The sequence below is a fragment of the Sinocyclocheilus anshuiensis genome, unplaced genomic scaffold (assembly GCF_001515605.1).
Source record: "Sinocyclocheilus anshuiensis isolate Anshui unplaced genomic scaffold, SAMN03320099.WGS_v1.1 scaffold1719, whole genome shotgun sequence".
Taxonomy (NCBI): Eukaryota; Metazoa; Chordata; class Actinopteri; order Cypriniformes; family Cyprinidae; genus Sinocyclocheilus; species Sinocyclocheilus anshuiensis.
Window position 1 is genome coordinate 861,210 of NW_015551147.1, and position 17,263 is coordinate 878,472.

The 17,263-nt window shown below is 37.2% G+C and overlaps 1 protein-coding gene across 6 annotated transcripts in view; it reads left to right on the forward strand.

Annotated features, from left to right (window-relative positions):
• The window catches only part of ank3a (ankyrin 3a), a 113,624-nt gene that overhangs the window by 69,773 nt on the left and 26,588 nt on the right, over positions 1–17,263 (forward strand). For all 6 annotated transcript variants that reach the window (XM_016453476.1, XM_016453477.1, XM_016453478.1 and 3 more), the window contains exons 26-37: positions 1,374–1,385; positions 3,994–4,096; positions 9,515–9,559; positions 9,912–10,021; positions 10,945–10,977; positions 12,622–12,846; positions 13,107–13,261; positions 13,383–13,594; positions 14,397–14,604; positions 14,906–15,002; positions 15,939–16,167; positions 16,508–16,633. In XM_016453476.1, coding sequence (XP_016308962.1) covers positions 1,374–1,385; positions 3,994–4,096; positions 9,515–9,559; positions 9,912–10,021; positions 10,945–10,977; positions 12,622–12,846; positions 13,107–13,261; positions 13,383–13,594; positions 14,397–14,604; positions 14,906–15,002; positions 15,939–16,167; positions 16,508–16,633 — 1,555 coding nt within the window. The remainder of the gene's footprint in view (positions 1–1,373; positions 1,386–3,993; positions 4,097–9,514; positions 9,560–9,911; positions 10,022–10,944; positions 10,978–12,621; positions 12,847–13,106; positions 13,262–13,382; positions 13,595–14,396; positions 14,605–14,905; positions 15,003–15,938; positions 16,168–16,507; positions 16,634–17,263) is intronic.

Consider the following 17,263-nt stretch of genomic DNA (forward strand, 5'->3'; position numbering starts at 1 on the left):
TGTGTACCGTGTATATTTATTATGTATATATAAATACAAACAAACATACAGCATATATTTTGAAAATATTTACATGTATATACATTTATATATTTATATTCTTATATTTTATATTATATATAGATATATTTAATATAGAAAACTAATATATTTTTCTTAAATATTTACATGCATGTGTTTGTATTTATAAGTACATAATAAATATACACAGTATACACACATATATTATGTAAGCACAGTATACACACATATATTATGTAAGCAAAAACTTTTATTTTGGATGCGATTAATTGTGATTAATTGTTTGACAGCACTAGTCAAATCTGATCAGATCACAAAATTATATTAAATTGTCAGAAAAATAAAAAATGCTGTTGTACTCCTAAAGGTACAATGCTTTTCTAAAATGGTACCCTGTAGTTCCTTATATTATAATTGTAAGTTGTAAGTTTATGAGAAAAGTTTAAGGCAGGCGATGCACATCTGTGGTGTTTTGTTCTGAAGTACATCCCGTTCTCTCATTTATAAGGTCATTATCTGTTTATCGTGGTTGATGGATGATGAGCATAGCAGGTGAGGGAGAGGTGGGACAGGATGGAAAGGTAACACTCTTGTCATGCGAGCATTATGTGGCACAATGGAGCCTGATTTGCTCTTGTTGTACAGGACAGTGAGTTCTGATTGGCTAGCTTTTGTGTGCCAGTGGTTATAGCGTTCGAGGACAGGGAATAAATGACTGAAAACAATTACATCATCACCGGGAAGGGAACGCTGTGGGAACGTGAAGGTGTGATCTGATGGATGCAGACCTTCAGTCTCTTATCGCTTTTAGTTATGATTGATCGTTTCAGTTTTGTGCTCAGAACTCTAGTGTAGCTCAAAGGGAAGAATTAGCTTTATGGTTTACTGCATTTGGATATTGACACTGTGGCTTGCTTGCACAAGAGGCATTAAATAGTCAAATGTGAGTCAAATTAGCTGTATAGATTATTGGTATAATTACGTCATTTGCAAAATACTCAGTATCCCAGCTGCTTAGCCAAGGTAAGACACACTGTTTCATGTCTGAAAATAAATATTTTGCTATTTGAATTGTTACTGTTGGAATTTAGATGATCTCATGGATGATATTCTACCGTACAGAGCTTCATATTTTCTGCCTCTTTGTTTTGTTAACATCAGCCTGGCATTGTTTGCTCTTACATAGGGCTACTAATGTTGATTGTTTTTACCAAACACGCACCCAGTCCTGTCTAGGAGCACAACACATGCTGTGGCAGAGCCTCAGTGCCATGCTTAACTCTCACTGCTTCTGCCACGTCCAGTACATTTTACTCTCTTTTCTCTTTCTTGGCTTCTCTCACTCTCTCTAGCCCCAGGATAAGGTAAGAGTGATGTCTTTCTCTCTGCCTTTCCCTCTCTGTGTCTTTCGGCTTCTCTCTGTGTAGCTGTCGTTTCTGTTTCTGCCCCTTTCCCTACGTACTACAACTCCCATCATGCCTCGCTCCACTCTGTCATCTGGTGCAGTGCGTTTCTGTGGAATCTCATCTCTTTCATAAACTGAGGCCTGAGCTCCTCGGCCTGATAGAACAAATTCATGCATCTCAACTGGAGTTTTGGTCTCTGCACTTCTCTTGCGTTGACATTTTATTTGTTCTATCTGGCTCTGAAGCTGAACACGCTTCCTATCGGTCACACAAAAGTCATCAAACCTTTTTGAAGGAGGTTTATAAATGCAAACGATGTGAGGAGTTTTTTAATACAACAAGAAAAGTGGGCAGTAGTTGTGTGTTGTGAAATATTGTGGTTTTAGATGTTATTGATGTCTGAAATGTTAATGATTAATGTGCTAACTATTATGTTTTGGTTGCTTTGTCAGTTTTTGTTTAGTGTGGCATGGATTGTGTTCATATATGTTGTGTTTTGCTGTTGTTTCAGTTGTGTGGTGCTCTATGTAACATCCAGGGACAAAAGCGTCAAGCTGATCAGTCAGCAGTTGAAGCCAATTACTCTGTCACATCACTGATGGCACATTTAATTGGCCATTACTCACCACATTGATCACAGGGCAATTTTATTGCAAAAATTTAAAATAGATATGGTGTTCTAAGCATGTTTGATTATGATCGCAAGTGTGCTTTTGATAGAACAGCACAGAGAGGATAGTTATCCACATTGTGTGCTTAAACACAAACACATTCACGCAGCTTGGTCGCAGAATGTTGGGTAGGAGGCGTATGACTAGAATATAGCTTTGCCCGTAAGAGAACATATATTCCTCTTAATTTGTTGTTTGCTGTTTCACATGCATGCAAATGCACACAGAGCCGTGATACAGCCTTGCTGGCTCTGTTCATAGTGAGATCATTTGAACGAAGTGCATAGCAAAGAAGTAGAATGATGAAGAAGGAAAGGAAAACGAGATAAGTGAATGTAGAGGAGGGAAATGAGAAGAGTGTGTGCTGCAGAGAAGGGTGAGTCGGCTGCTTTAATGCTACAGAACCATAAATACAATGCAGATCAGGACGAATGAAGCTGAAGTGCAAGAAGACGAGAGGAAGGAATGGAAAGAGAGTTGTAAACTCATTCATCCAAAAACTAGCTCACAAACCGACACTTTCTTTCATAAACACACTCTCGTGTGCAGTTCTGCTGTGTGCGCCTTCAGTACTGTACCTTTAAATCCTGCTGATTGCTGCAGAATTTTCAATCTCTCATACACACACCGTGCAGCCAACCCAAGACTGCTGTCCTGCAGAGATCCAGGCGTTTCTAAGAGCACTGCAGAAGGGTGCACACACACACACAGTCGTAAATTTGATCTGAGCTGAAAAATACTTATTCAAAGTGTCAGTTAATTAGTGGTGCTTGCTATAACTGTTTCTCATGGATTAGGAGTTTTTCAAAACCAGTCGCAATAAGTGTTAAACCTTGGCACATAGCAAAACCTGAAATTGTTTGTGATATTGACATGAATGGTTCCTCAAATTGCACGATTTTTACGATTGCTATTACTTTTTAAAGAGTTAACAACCACCCGGAACACCATAACAACCACAAATCAATGCATTAAAACACATTTAGAACAGCTTAGCAATGAGATAGAGATAACAATGAGATTCACTCAAAAATGGAGTTAAATGTAACTAGCACTAGTTTACACAGAGTAAAACCTCAGTTCATTTAGATATACATTACAGTTCAAATTTCCATAGTTTTGGGTCAGTAAGATTAAAAAAAAAAGAAAAAAAGGAAATTAACACTAATAATAAATTACAAAATAATAAATGAAAATAATACATTAAAACAGAAAACAGGTATTTGCTGTACTTTTGGTAAAATTAATGCTGCCTTGGTGAGTATAAGAGACTTCTTTCAAAAACACAAAAACAATCTTACCGACCCCAAACTTTTGAATAATAATATACTTTTTACATTGTATCGGTAACACTTTAGAGTAGGGATCACATTTTCACTATTAACTAAGTGTTTTCCCTGAACAAACTCCTTATTTACTGCTTATTAATGGTTAATAAAGTAGTGGTTAAGTTTAGGTATGGGGTAGGATTAACAGATCTAAAATATGATCATGCAGAATAAGGCATTAATATGTGCTTTATAAGTACTAATAAATAGCTAATATGCTAGTAATAGGTATGCTAATAAGCAAGTAGTTAATAGTGAGAATTAGTCTGTAAAATAAAGTGTTACCATTGTATCTGATTAAATCATTTAAATGTTACTGTTATAGTAATGTTGCCCATACAACATCTCTTCTGTTTTCTTTGTACTTCCTCCTCTCTGTCCATCAGATATCCCCTTCTCTCTTCTCTTCTCTGAAGGGTTTGATTTTGTTCTCCCTGGATGTTGCATGTTGTAATCTTTGTGTTTTTGTGTTTATGTTTGTTCGTCCCTTTTTTGCGTCTTTCGCTTTGTGTTTTGTGTGTGTCTGCTTGTGCGTGTGCACATGTGTGAACCTCTTACACACTCCAGTCTGCGCTCCTTCAGCTCAGACAGGTCCAACACTCTGAACAGAAGCTCCTTCGCTCGGGACAGCATGATGATTGAAGAGATGCTGGCGCCCACCAAAGGCACGGTAAGAACACCCACTCTGTGGCTTTCATGGTCTTGTTTTCATTCAGTACTGTAGCTGCTTTTCCACCATCGGGCCAAACTGTTTTTGTAGCTTTACCGTTTTTTTCAGGCCCATACGGTACAGATATGGTTTCATTTTCCACTGTGGGGCTGATAACAGAGCTTGTAATACAAATGCATCAGTCGTTGCCTTGATAACGCAAGTGTTTACAGATGGTATGAGATGTAAATAGCAGCTGCGTTATGGAGGATGATCAGATATTTCTGTTTACTTCGCTCAAATAGCGCGCTTTGCCAGCTAAAGAGAGAAACTGGTAGCCAGGCAACAAACAAGTGACCAATCCCGAGTGGCGACGTCACTTAGGGTTGCAAAAAGGTGGAACATTTCCAGTAAATTTCGGAAACATTCCAGAAATTTTGGAACCTTTCCAGGATTTTTTGGAATATTCCAGGGATGTTTTGGAAAGTTTCCGGAAACTTTCCAAAACATCCCTGGAATATTGCAAAAAATCATGGAAATTTTCCTCCTCTCTGTCCATCAGATATCCCCTTCTCTCTTCTCTTCTCTGAAGGGTTTGATTTTGTTCTCCCTGGATGTTGCATGTTGTAATCTTTGTGTTTTTGTGTTTATGTTTGTTCGTCCCTTTTTTGCGTCTTTCGCTTTGTGTTTTGTGTGTGTCTGCTTGTGCGTGTGCACATGTGTGAACCTCTTACACACTCCAGTCTGCGCTCCTTCAGCTCAGACAGGTCCAACACTCTGAACAGAAGCTCCTTCGCTCGGGACAGCATGATGATTGAAGAGATGCTGGCGCCCACCAAAGGCACGGTAAGAACACCCACTCTGTGGCTTTCATGGTCTTGTTTTCATTCAGTACTGTAGCTGCTTTTCCACCATCGGGCCAAACTGTTTTTGTAGCTTTACCGTTTTTTTCAGGCCCATACGGTACAGATATGGTTTCATTTTCCACTGTGGGGCTGATAACAGAGCTTGTAATACAAATGCATCAGTCGTTGCCTTGATAACGCAAGTGTTTACAGATGGTATGAGATGTAAATAGCAGCTGCGTTATGGAGGATGATCAGATATTTCTGTTTACTTCGCTCAAATAGCGCGCTTTGCCAGCTAAAGAGAGAAACTGGTAGCCAGGCAACAAACAAGTGACCAATCCCGAGTGGCGACGTCACTTAGGGTTGCAAAAAGGTGGAACATTTCCAGTAAATTTCGGAAACATTCCAGAAATTTTGGAAACTTTCCAGGATTTTTTTGGAATATTCCAGGGATTTTTGGAAGGTTTCCAGAAATTTTCCACCCCTTTGCAACCCTAACGTCACTGCACTCATTCTACCAACACAGTTCAGCACTGTTAGCCAACCATGCTGAGAATTTTGGGCCGAGAACGGTTTGTAATCTTGCCATGCTGAACCAAGCTCAAGTGGAAATATAACTGTAACCATTCCTTACCGTTCTTAGAACAGTTCTCCGTAAAGGTGGAAAAGCGCCTGTGTTTACTCTGCATCATATTTCCTGAGAGCACACACACTACTGTGTTGTTACAAACCCTAGTTAAGCCGGGCTCACACTGCGATTTTTTTAAAAGTCCTTTAGGATTGTACTTGTCAGACTGTACGAACATGATGATCATGTCACACTGTAGGATCTCAGTTGTCATTAATGTCAGACTGTACGACAGTCAAGACACGTTAAAAAACGAGTGAGACACAGGCTCGCCTCTTCAAATAGATACAGTCTGCGTACATTACAAGCTAACAATCTCGTTTAATTACTCATTTTCTCCTTTACAGGGTAACATAGACTCTCTTCTTCAAAATGAAACAATTTGTTGTACAATCCAGTGCTGTGCTTGTTTATAGGGCTGCAAAGTTTGGCCAAAACTTTGGTGGTTGTATATCAATATGATGATAATATTAATAATAATGATAATTTTACAGTACTATAAAACTGTAAAATTACAATACTAATATTGATGGCTTTCTTAATTAATTTTTAAGCAACCATCGAGCTTTACCAAGGCCTTTGAAACTTCTAATTTGCTGTCAGCTGTTTTGATAATGCCTCTCATTACAAGTTTGGGAAGATGGTTAGTGCATATTGCATTCCCAAATGCATGTTATAAGCGAACCAAACTCATAGCACATGCATGGAGTTCATTGCGTTTGTGTCAGCATTTACTGAGAACTGAGCCGTTCTTAGATGCTAAAAACACCAGAACATGAGCTGCTCGCGTGTGAAAGAACAGTGCTGCACTTCACTCTGAAACACGCAATGCATATATATTTTTTAATTAAATCACATCCTTTGCAATTTGATAATCACACTAAGCCATATTGCGATTTCGGTTTATATCGATTAATTCTGCAGCCTTACTCTTAGCTTTACAAACTAAAGCCGGGCTCACACTGCGATTTTTTTTAAAAGTCCTTTAGGACTGTACTTGTCAGACTGTACGAACATGATGATCATGTCACACTGTGGGATCTCAGTTGTCATTAATGTCAGACTGTACGACAGTCAAGACGTGTTAAAAACGGGTGCGCGCAAGAAAACTTGTCCCGAGTTTTACCTTATCAACCCATACACGTTCAGTGACTGCGAGCTGCATTGCACGTGGGGCTGTAATGTTGGCTATCATTAAAAGTATATATATGGCGGCAATACCGGCATATTTAAGAAGAATAGTGTAAGCAGCACTGCACACCCACATGAAAACAGCAGCACATATGAATTCCGTGACCGGAGGACGAGAGCGCCGGAGTTTATGCAGTTAGAAGAAATCTCTAGCATTAATTCTGATCATGGCTTGTCTTGAAAAACTTGACGTTCGTCGTAGGAGAAGTCACGCTGCAGGACAGTGTGCCAAATCTTCTGACTGTAACGCCCCTGTGGACTGTTTATTGTGGTTTCTTCCCCTTGTGTTGGTTTAGCCCATATGATCATTAAGTTAATTACCCTCATTGTGCTCACATGTCTGCCACTAATTATCCACCCTATATCAGTTCCTGTCCATTGTGTTCCAGTTTGTCGGTTATTGTGAATGTTACCCTGAGTGTGTATGTCTCGTCTGCCTTGTTGTCGCTCCATTAAATGTCCTTATTTGAATTCTGGTCGTCCTCGTCTTCCTGCCTGCCTCCACACACCTTGACCGTGACAGGGTAACCGACCCAAAAGTATAGTGGTCCTCCTCCTAGTCCCCCTCCGCCCCTCCCTCTGTTTCTACGGTGCGAGGACGCACCTTCCGGGAGGGGGGAGTAATGTAACGCCCCTGTGGACTGTTTATTGTGGTTTCTTCCCCTTGTGTTGGTTTAGCCCGTCTTATCATTAGTTAATCACCGTCATTGTGCTCACCTGTCTGCTACTAATTATCCACCCCTTATTAGTTCCTGTCTGTCTGAGCATTGGTGTCGGTTATTGTGAATGTTACCCCGAGTGTGTGTGTTTCACCTACCTGAACCTGCCTTGTTGTGTCTACTTTAAAAGTCATTATTGGAATCCTTGTTGTCCTCGTCGTCCTGCCTACCTCCACACATCCGGATCGTGACACTGACACTGCCAGAATTTTGTCGGAGGTAAAATTTGATCGCAACAGTCATTAATCAGCTGTCGTGAACATGTCAAACTACCGATCAAGGATAGTTTAGCCTAGGATTATAGGAATCTTTTTGGATTGTCAAAAATTGTCTCAGACGACCAAATCGTGGCCAAAATTGTGTGAGTGTGAGCCGGGCTTTAGTTTCCTTCATAGGCAGCATTTTAAGGCATTATAGGTTCAAAACCTGTTTCAAAACCAAGGCAAATTATGCTGCTTTTATAGTTTTAATTTTAAGGTGGCTTTATCCTTAGTAATGATGGCAATCCCAGAATGCTTGAATACATCAAAGATGGTGGATGAAGTAAAGAAATTTAATGTAAATTATAAATTTAATTTATTATTATTATATTTTATAGCATTTATAAATATTTTGAATTAGCTTTTATTTTTATATTTTCTTTTTATAATTTTATATTTTTATATATTTTATGTTAAATTTTTAGTCTTTGTTGTGCTTTTATTTTATTAGTTTTTAAATATTTCTATATATTTGTTTTTAAATATTTCTATCTATTTTAAATATTCTATCTTGTTTTCAACTTAGTTGTTTTATTTCAGTTCAGTTTTTTTTTTCTTATTTATATATTATTCCACATTTCAAATAACAGCTTATTTTAGCAGTTTTACTTAACAATAACAGTAACTGTTTATAATTGATTATAAATATATTAATTTATTCAGTAGTGTACATTTCTGCCGTATGGGCATTACTTTGACAATCACCTCTGATTGTAATGTAAAAACATGCATTTCCTGTAAAGCTGCTTTGAAATGGTATGTATTGTGAAAAGCGCTATGTGAATTGAATTGAATTCAGTACTGAAAAATATTATTAAAATTGTATTTTGCTACAGATATTGTGTTTTGTGTGTATCTAGAAACTAGATATGACATACAAAAAATAAATGAATAATTGCTTCACCTTAACCCTGTACTCATAAAAAGCCATAGATTTATTGTTAATTCCATTCATTGTCTGGCATTCTTCCTACAGTTGCACAAAGTCCAGTCAGGACTTTCCACAACAGAGTAAAATGTCTTGGAATTTTTGTTTTGGGTCCCATGGGGTTTACGAAAGCCTGGTCCCCTTCCACGCAGTGGAAAACACACTCTTCTGTCCTGTCCAGTGTCACATTCTCATTTCCAAATGTGCCTTTAAATAAACTCTTAGACTTGAGACTTTCAGTCTAATAAGAGTTTATTTAAAGGCACTTTTTAGAAATCGAAAATGCTTGACCTCGATCTATCCTTAAACAGTTGGATAGACACACTGGGAAGAAGGACAAAGAGAGAGAGGATGATGGAGTGTCAGACTTGGACTCTGTCAGGCTTTTCCATTTTGTGTTTTCCTGTTCAGAGTTCTGTTGCTCTCTCCAGTATTCAGGCTAGACTCCTGAAATTCTTAAAGAAAACAAAGATGTAGTTACTAGTCCACTGATTTTATTTGATTCAATTTTGAATTGTTTTCATTTAGCATGTGTATCAAGCATGAACGCCATTAACCTTAACTATTTAAGGTTAAGCCATTTCCTTTCCCTTCCTTCCTTCCTTCCTTCCTAAAATAACTGTTATGAGGTCAGTATTGCACCTAGAGTGAAGTATATGACCATGTTCCTTGTTTATGGGAACATAGAAAGAGGGAGAGTGCAGTACTGCATACTAAAATGCTTTTATTTTTACTAAAGTGCTTTTTGGGCTTCATTCAAGTGTTCAATTCAGGTTTGATCAGGTAGACAGATCACTAGGTTTTGAACAACATGAGAGAAACACTTCACATTATACCTATTTTCTCTGTCTTTGTTTGGCTTCAGGGTGTATTTAAAGATATTTCCTACATGGTGGACTCTCAGAATAAGGTACAGGTCCTTGATCGTGACCATGTTAGATCATCTCTCTCCATCTTTTCCATCCTTTCATTAGACAAAAATCCAAACACACTATTTTTTTCTCATTTATTCGCTCATCTGTATTTGTGTCTTATTGTTTGTTTAGAAATACAAGCTCCACCTCCATCTGCAGTGTTTATTTTGTCGTCTTTCACTCATTGTTTTTTCTGCTTTTTATTTTTCTTGTCGAGTGTCCTGTTTGAAGCCATGTTTCATCCAGATGCATCATCATGATGTTTCCAAAGACATTCTGTTTCATATATATATATATATATATATATATATATATATAAGTTTTTTTAATTTATGGATGTGTTTACAGCATCTTGCAGTGACTCGTGAATACAACAGCGAGTGTATGCGGCGGTACAGTTGGACCCCTGATACAGTGGACCACTCACATAACACTGTCTGCAGTCCTGTGCATTCTGGGTAATAATATGTTTTTGTGTTTAGGTTGTTTAACATTAAGTATGCAAACACATTAGTAACCAAAAAATTTATATATTTTGATTATATATACACTGTATATACACTGTAATTCAAAAGTTTGGGGTTGGTACATTTTTTTAAAATGTTTTCTAATATGCTGATATGTTGCTTAGGAAAAATGTATTATTATTATCAATGTTGAAAACAGTTAATATTCTTGTGAAAACATTGATACATTTATTTAGCATACATAGAAAAGGACTTATATTTGAAATATAAATATTTTGTAAGATTTTAAATGTCTTTACTATTGCTTTTAATCAATATAATGCATCTTTGCTGAATAAAAGTATTCATTACTTTAAAAAAATCTTGCTGACCCCAAACTGTTGAATAGTAGTGCTCAGTCCTCCTTATTTTACATAAATGTATTTACAGTTACAATTTTATTTTAGAAGAAAATAAATTTGTCGTTCTGTCTATTAGTGGCACCAAATGAATTACAATTCTCTTAGAATTCCCAATAATCTCAATGCTAAAACGTATTGCTTTTGACCACCTAGATCTCCTAAGGGGGATTGAGCACCTCATTAGCACATTATAATGATACCATTTATGATTGGTGGGAGATGATTTAATCCAACCAGTCTGTAAACGTGATGCTGTTTTGGGCAAGCATGTGAAAAGCTTTTCATTGGCTTCATTGAGTTGTTTGCATAAAGCACATTTTGATTTTCTTTAGTTTTCCCCCCCACACTTTCTGTTACATTGCACAGATCTGATTTTTGACATCAGCTTCATGTTTTTCTTACATGTATGTCAGCTTTTTTTACCATGACAACAACTGTAATAATGAATGTTGTTTATTTTTTTACCTCCTGCTTTCTGTTCTTTTTTCTTTTCGTTAATTTTTCCTTTTGCAGCCCTTCCTCCCCGCTTCCTCAGTATGACTCCAGGTGAAAACTGAGTCCGGTGACATCCCTCTTTCTATAACTTTCTGTCCTGTCTTTTCCCTCTATTTTTTCATCTGTCCTCTCCTGTTTTCTTAAACTCATTATCTCTATCCTGCTCTCTGGTGTTTTATTCCCTGTTTTATCTCCTCATCTGTGTAAGCGCTCCTCCACACTGTGTGTTTAGCTGGTCTTTGGGAAATGGACCTCATCTCATGCAGAAATCAGCAAATTCAGCACAGTCATAAAATAAATTCCAGATCACTTATTACACACACTAGTCCCACCATCAGCACATTAGGCATTTTGTGATGAAAGGGAGTTTTTTGTAATGTTCTGCATTTCACAGTTAGAAATTACCTGTTAAATCTGCACCATTTCATCAGTAGGACTGGGCAATATATTGAAAATTAACAGTATATTGTATTTAAATTGATTCACTACTCCAATTTAAGAAATTGATTATTGTTCGTGCCATCCATCAGTAACGTTCCTGCAAGTCTTGTGAGTGGCATATATTTAAAATGTTTTTGAAATAGTGTGGAAAAAATTAAAAATTATTTTTAAGATTTTTACCATTTTAGTTCTTACATTAAACATTTTAAATGGATATTTTGTCAGTATTTGAAAAAAAAAAATGATAGAATGACAGTGAAGACTTCTACATTGTTACAAAAAACTTCTATTCAAAATGAAAGATGTTATTATGAACTTAAAATATCATGCTTAAAATTTTAAGCAACACAACTATTTTCAACATTGATGATAATAATAAGAAATGTTTCTTGAGCACCACAACAGCATATAAGACACGGGAATGAGTGACATTTTAAAATATATTAAAATAGAAAACAGATTTTTAAATGATAATATGATGTCTCACAACATTAATGTTTTCATTGTGTTTTAGACACTAAAAATCTTTTGAATGGTAGTTTTAATATGTTGAATATCACCAATATGTTGACATGCCATTTGCTGTAAAAAAAAAAATTGTTTTATCGCCCAGCCCTTGTCATCAGTGTTAGGATCTCATGTATATGTAACACAATGGCAGTACACTTGCAAATATAAATAGCATTCAGCTCACATTAACAGATAATGGGTGTTTTGGGTTTTCTGTCCACCTGTGGAGGTGCTTTTGGTCACACTGTTGATCACTGCTTCGAAACAATTGATCTTGGCAGTAAACAGGATATTATTTTCAGCTTTGCACACTGAGTCATGAGAACAGTGACTATGGTAATATTTTGGTAAGTCAATATTGAAGGAATCCCTTGTGTTTCCTGTTGAAGTGTCTCTGTTGCTGTTGTATGAGGGACTAAATGCTGCCAGGTTTAACAGCTCGAAGCACTGTCACTCTTTTTAATTGTTTTTCCTCTGTCTTGACTAAACTGTCTCTATCTCTCTCACTTTAATGGTCTGTTCTCACTTACTGTTTCTCCTCCTTTTCGTTTCTGCTTAGACCTTTCCCTTCTCCCTCTCTCTCTCTCGCTCTCTTACCACGTGTGTTGGGTGTACAGTGATCACAGCATGGGAATCGTCTCTCACTCGTTCGTGTCTGTGTAGTGGGTTAGCGTGGTGTCCCTCTTTCTTTCTTCATCTCTTTCTCTCTTTCTCTTCCGTTAATCCTTTATTCTCTTTTTGTAGATTCCTAGTGAGTTTCATGGTGGATGCTCGGGGTGGGTCAATGAGAGGAAGTCGTCATGATGGGATGCGTATAATCATTCCACCCAGGAAGTGTCCAGCACCGACGCGAATCACCTGCCGCCTAGCAAAGAGGCACCGCCTGGCGTACCCACCCCCTATGGTGGAGGGAGAGGGTCTTGTGAGCAGGCTGGTGGAGATGGGGCCAGCCGGGGCACAGTTTTTGGGGTAAGAGTTCCTTTATGGTGGCTTAAATTATCTGTAGTTTCGCAGTAAAAGCAGATACATCATGAACAACTTAATCTTGGCCTAATTGCATTAGTTTTTAACTTTTTGACAAAAATGTCAATGGGGGAATGAGTTCAGATTGAGTAGTGTCAGCATTTCCTTCTTAAATTCTAATCAAATTAGTGCTGAACGCAATATGCATGGTGCAATTTCCCATCTGTTTAATGAATTCTCCCCTTATTGTCTTCATTTCATTTCAGGCCTGTGATAGTTGAAATTCCTCATTTCGGCTCCATGCGGGGAAAGGAGAGGGAGCTGATCGTCCTACGCAGTGATAATGGAGAAACCTGGAAAGAACATCATTATGACTGTAAAGTGACAGAGCTCACCTCGATCCTCAATGGCATGGATGAGGGTAATGTACTAATGACATAACTAAAACTTCAGACTAATATGGTTTTCATTAAGTACCTCATGGGTAGTTTTCATGAAATCTTTATAATGTTGTTTGTTTGTATTTTCATATTTAATTACAGAGATGGACAGCCCAGCAGAGCTGGAGAAAAAACGTATTTGCCGCATCATCACAAAAGATTTCCCACAGTACTTTGCAGTGGTGTCACGCATCAAACAAGAAAGTGATTACATGGGACCAGAGGGCGGAGTCCTGAGCAGTGAGGCAGTTACCATGGTGAAGGCTGCCTTTCCTCAGGGAGCGCTTACGAAGAAGATTCGTGTTGGACTACAGGTATAAGAACTTATCAAGATGGTTGTTGTCAAATTATGTTTGGTCAAGCTTTTGTATTAAATTATTTTTATTTTTATTTTATTTTATGGAATACCTGGAAATATTAGGAAATTTTACAATTGTGTTTTCTATAGAAAATTTCTGTTTATGGTTATACATTTTAAATATTTAGTAAGCTATGTATTGATCTTGTTGTAGAGTTTGTATAGATTAAAAACTGAGTGCAAGCCATAATGATTTTTGGTTTTCCAGTGATTTTTTTCTTTCGAGTAAGTTTTTTTTTTTTTTTCAATAAATAAGTGTAATTGATTCACAAAATATTTTGAATGATTCGTAAGTGGAATTAATTTAAGCAATTTACATAAAACTGACCTGTCTTATCATCTCAAGGGGCTCTGGGAACATTCTTTCTCTCTATCACACACATACACACACTATAGTAGAGTGTTTTCTCACAGAACACAGACATAATAGCAGAATAGCATCTGTTCTTTGGACAGTAACTTCCAGCAGTGGTCAGGATACATTTCTTGGTAAACATCTCATGACCATAACATAGAAACTGAGAGTATATACATGTTACACAAGAAACAAGTCAGAAATCTACGGCAATAAAAAGCTATATACATTCCAAAGATGATTAATTAGTTGCACATGCCTAGAGTGGTTATGCAAAATGTCCATGAGACATGAACCAAAAAAAAAAAAAAACAGCATTGGTGCAGAAAAATATGCACTGTAGATGCTCTTCCGTTTTTTTCTCTCCTGTTCATCATACCACTTTATTCTGTTTCTCTCTCAGGCTCAGCCTGTGCCAGAAGACATTGTACGGACTATCACTAGTAACCGTGCATCCTTCAGCCCGATTGTAACCGTGGAGCCCAGAAGGAGGAAATTCCACAAGCCCATCACAATGACAATCCCTGTGCCGCCCAGAGCCAAAGAGGCTGTTGCTAATGGACGCAGAGGAGAACCTGCCCCCTGCCTTAGACTGCTCTGTAGCATTACAGGCACGTGAATAGTTTGTGTGTGTATTTAAAATGAAATGGGGAAAATGTCAGTTTGTCATGGCCAAATGAAAATGCAACAACAACTGCACGTTATTTGAGATGCCCCATCTGAATTTTAATTCAACATTTGTGTTTACTTTGGTGTATACAGAGTTAAAAGTCAGGAAAATCTGAGATAAAACATGCATTTGCAAGTGACATGAAATTTCACATTAAAACCAAAAAAATTATTACGCACCCCACAAAGTATTGTGATAAAAGTGATTCCCAACACCGGTGTTCAAAACTGTTTTGTTTTTAGGTGGAACATCCCCTGCACAGTGGGAAGACATCACTGGGACCACTCCACTCTCCTTTGTTACAGACTGTGTTTCCTTCACCACAAATGTGTCTGCCAGGTTAGTCTCAGCTGATGTTGGAGTTAGATGCAGATTCAAATCATGTGCTTTGGAGTGGGGGACGGTGGAGGATCTCTGCCCTAGATTAAATTATATCATTATAATCATGTTCATCTGCACATCCACAATGTCAGATGCTGACTGAACTCAAATATGACTGCAGACTGTGGGCTGGAAAAAAAGAGTTAGTGAGAATAGGAAGGTTCACATAGCGTCATTAAAGAACAGACACCTTTTCTATAAACATTGTGAGGAATTTGCTTATGTTTCTGCTCAAAATCTCTCTAAATTATGTCATTCACCAGTTTGTGAGTGTCAGCTCATTACAAAAATGTTCTTAAAATCAAACATTGAAATTAATGAACTGCATAAGCTCAGAAATATGCTAAAAGTAAACCATGTTTATTCTTGTTGCAAGTACTTCAATTTAATGTAGTTTGGATTGCATTTTATTTTATTTTATATGTTGTCCACATAAAATGATCATTTTTGATGAGCATTTATTTCCTAAATATGCATGCTTCTATAGACTTATTTTGCTTTTTGCATTTAAAGGGGTCCTATTATGCTCTTTTACAATGTCTTGATTTTGATTTGCTCGTTGTAATTTTTAAAAAGTGATTTCTGTCAAATAAAATATCTTCTTTTGAAGTGGACTTGGAGCTTTGTAACTTTGCAGATCTTTTTTATGCTCAAACAGCAACATTACAGACTAACTAAAGTTGAAAAAGTGAAAAAGCATAATAGGACCCCTTTAACGTTTTGTCTATGAACATATCAGAACAGATTTGCGGCCCATTTTTGGGTTTCAACCAACCCTGCTGAGCATCATTTGTATAAACAAAGTTGTAACAGAGAAAGTAAATATTTGTGAAAATTTGAGAATTGTACAGGATTTTCCTTATTCTAGGTGAATTCTTTCCACTCCTTTTGCAGATTTTGGTTGGCAGACTGTCAGCAGATCAGCGAGACTGTGGGTTTAGCATCTCAGCTGTACAGAGAGCTGATCTGTGTTCCGTACCTGGCCAAGTTTGTGGTGTTTGCTAAAATGATTGACCCCATAGAGACCCGCTTGCGTTGTTTCTGCATGACTGACGACAAAGTTGACAAAACTCTGGAGCAGCAGGAGAACTTTGAGGAGGTGGCAAGGAGCAAAGACATTGAGGTGTGCCACTGTAACTCACACACTACCCTACACACATGCACGCACTATACACACGTTCACATAAATAATTAATGTTGAACACACTATTTGGAAACAGTGAGTCATGAGTTTGTGAATATTCTTGTGTATATACACACAAAGGAAAATCCATTGAAAAAAAACACGACAGAACATGTACCAATAAACTTTTTTCACTGTAATTCACAAGCCATTTTCATATAAACACCCACACGCTCATATTCTCCAGTATTCAAACACAATAACCTTTCTGATCATTTACTGACACCATAGAGACATAAATATATAAATGCTAATGATTTGTCACTCGTTCCTTTGTCAGATTCTGGAGGGTAAGCCCATTCATGTTGAATGCTACGGCAACATCACTCCTCTGGCAAAGAGTGGTCAGCAACTCGTCTTCAACTTCTATGCCTTCAAAGAGAACCGACTTCCATTCAATGTCAAGGTTTGAGAGACAGTGGCCTAATTCTTACATTTATACATTCCATTTACATTTAGTCATTTAGCAGATGCTTTTATCCAAAGCGACTTGAGGACAAATGAGGACAATGGAAGCAATCAAAATCAACAAAAGAGCAATGATATGCAAGTGCTATAACAAGTCTCAGTTAGCTTAACTCAGTACACGTAGCAAGGTTTTTTTAAGTTATATAATAAATAAAAAGAAAACAGAATAGAAAAAGAATAGTGCAAGCTAGTGTTAGAGGCCTTTTTTGCTTTTGTTAATTGTATAATAAATAAAAAGAAAACAAATAGATAGAATACGAAAAGATTAGAAAAGTTAGTGTTAGTTTTAAAAAGAAAAGAAAACAAGCAGTAAATGAATAGAGTGCAAGTCTAAAAGGGACAAGTTTTTTTTTTTTTTGAAGAAGAATATAATTAGAATAGAGAGTGCTAGAGTTAGAGGGTAAAATATCTTCTTGATGTTGAATAAAGAAAATCTGAAGGACCAGGCAGTTTTAGCAATGTGGTCTGAGAAAGTTAGCTGATCATCAGTCATAACTCTGGCTGTTTTTGAAGGAGTTATGGTTGATGTGCCTAACTGGATGGTGAAATTGTGATGAATGTGATGAAA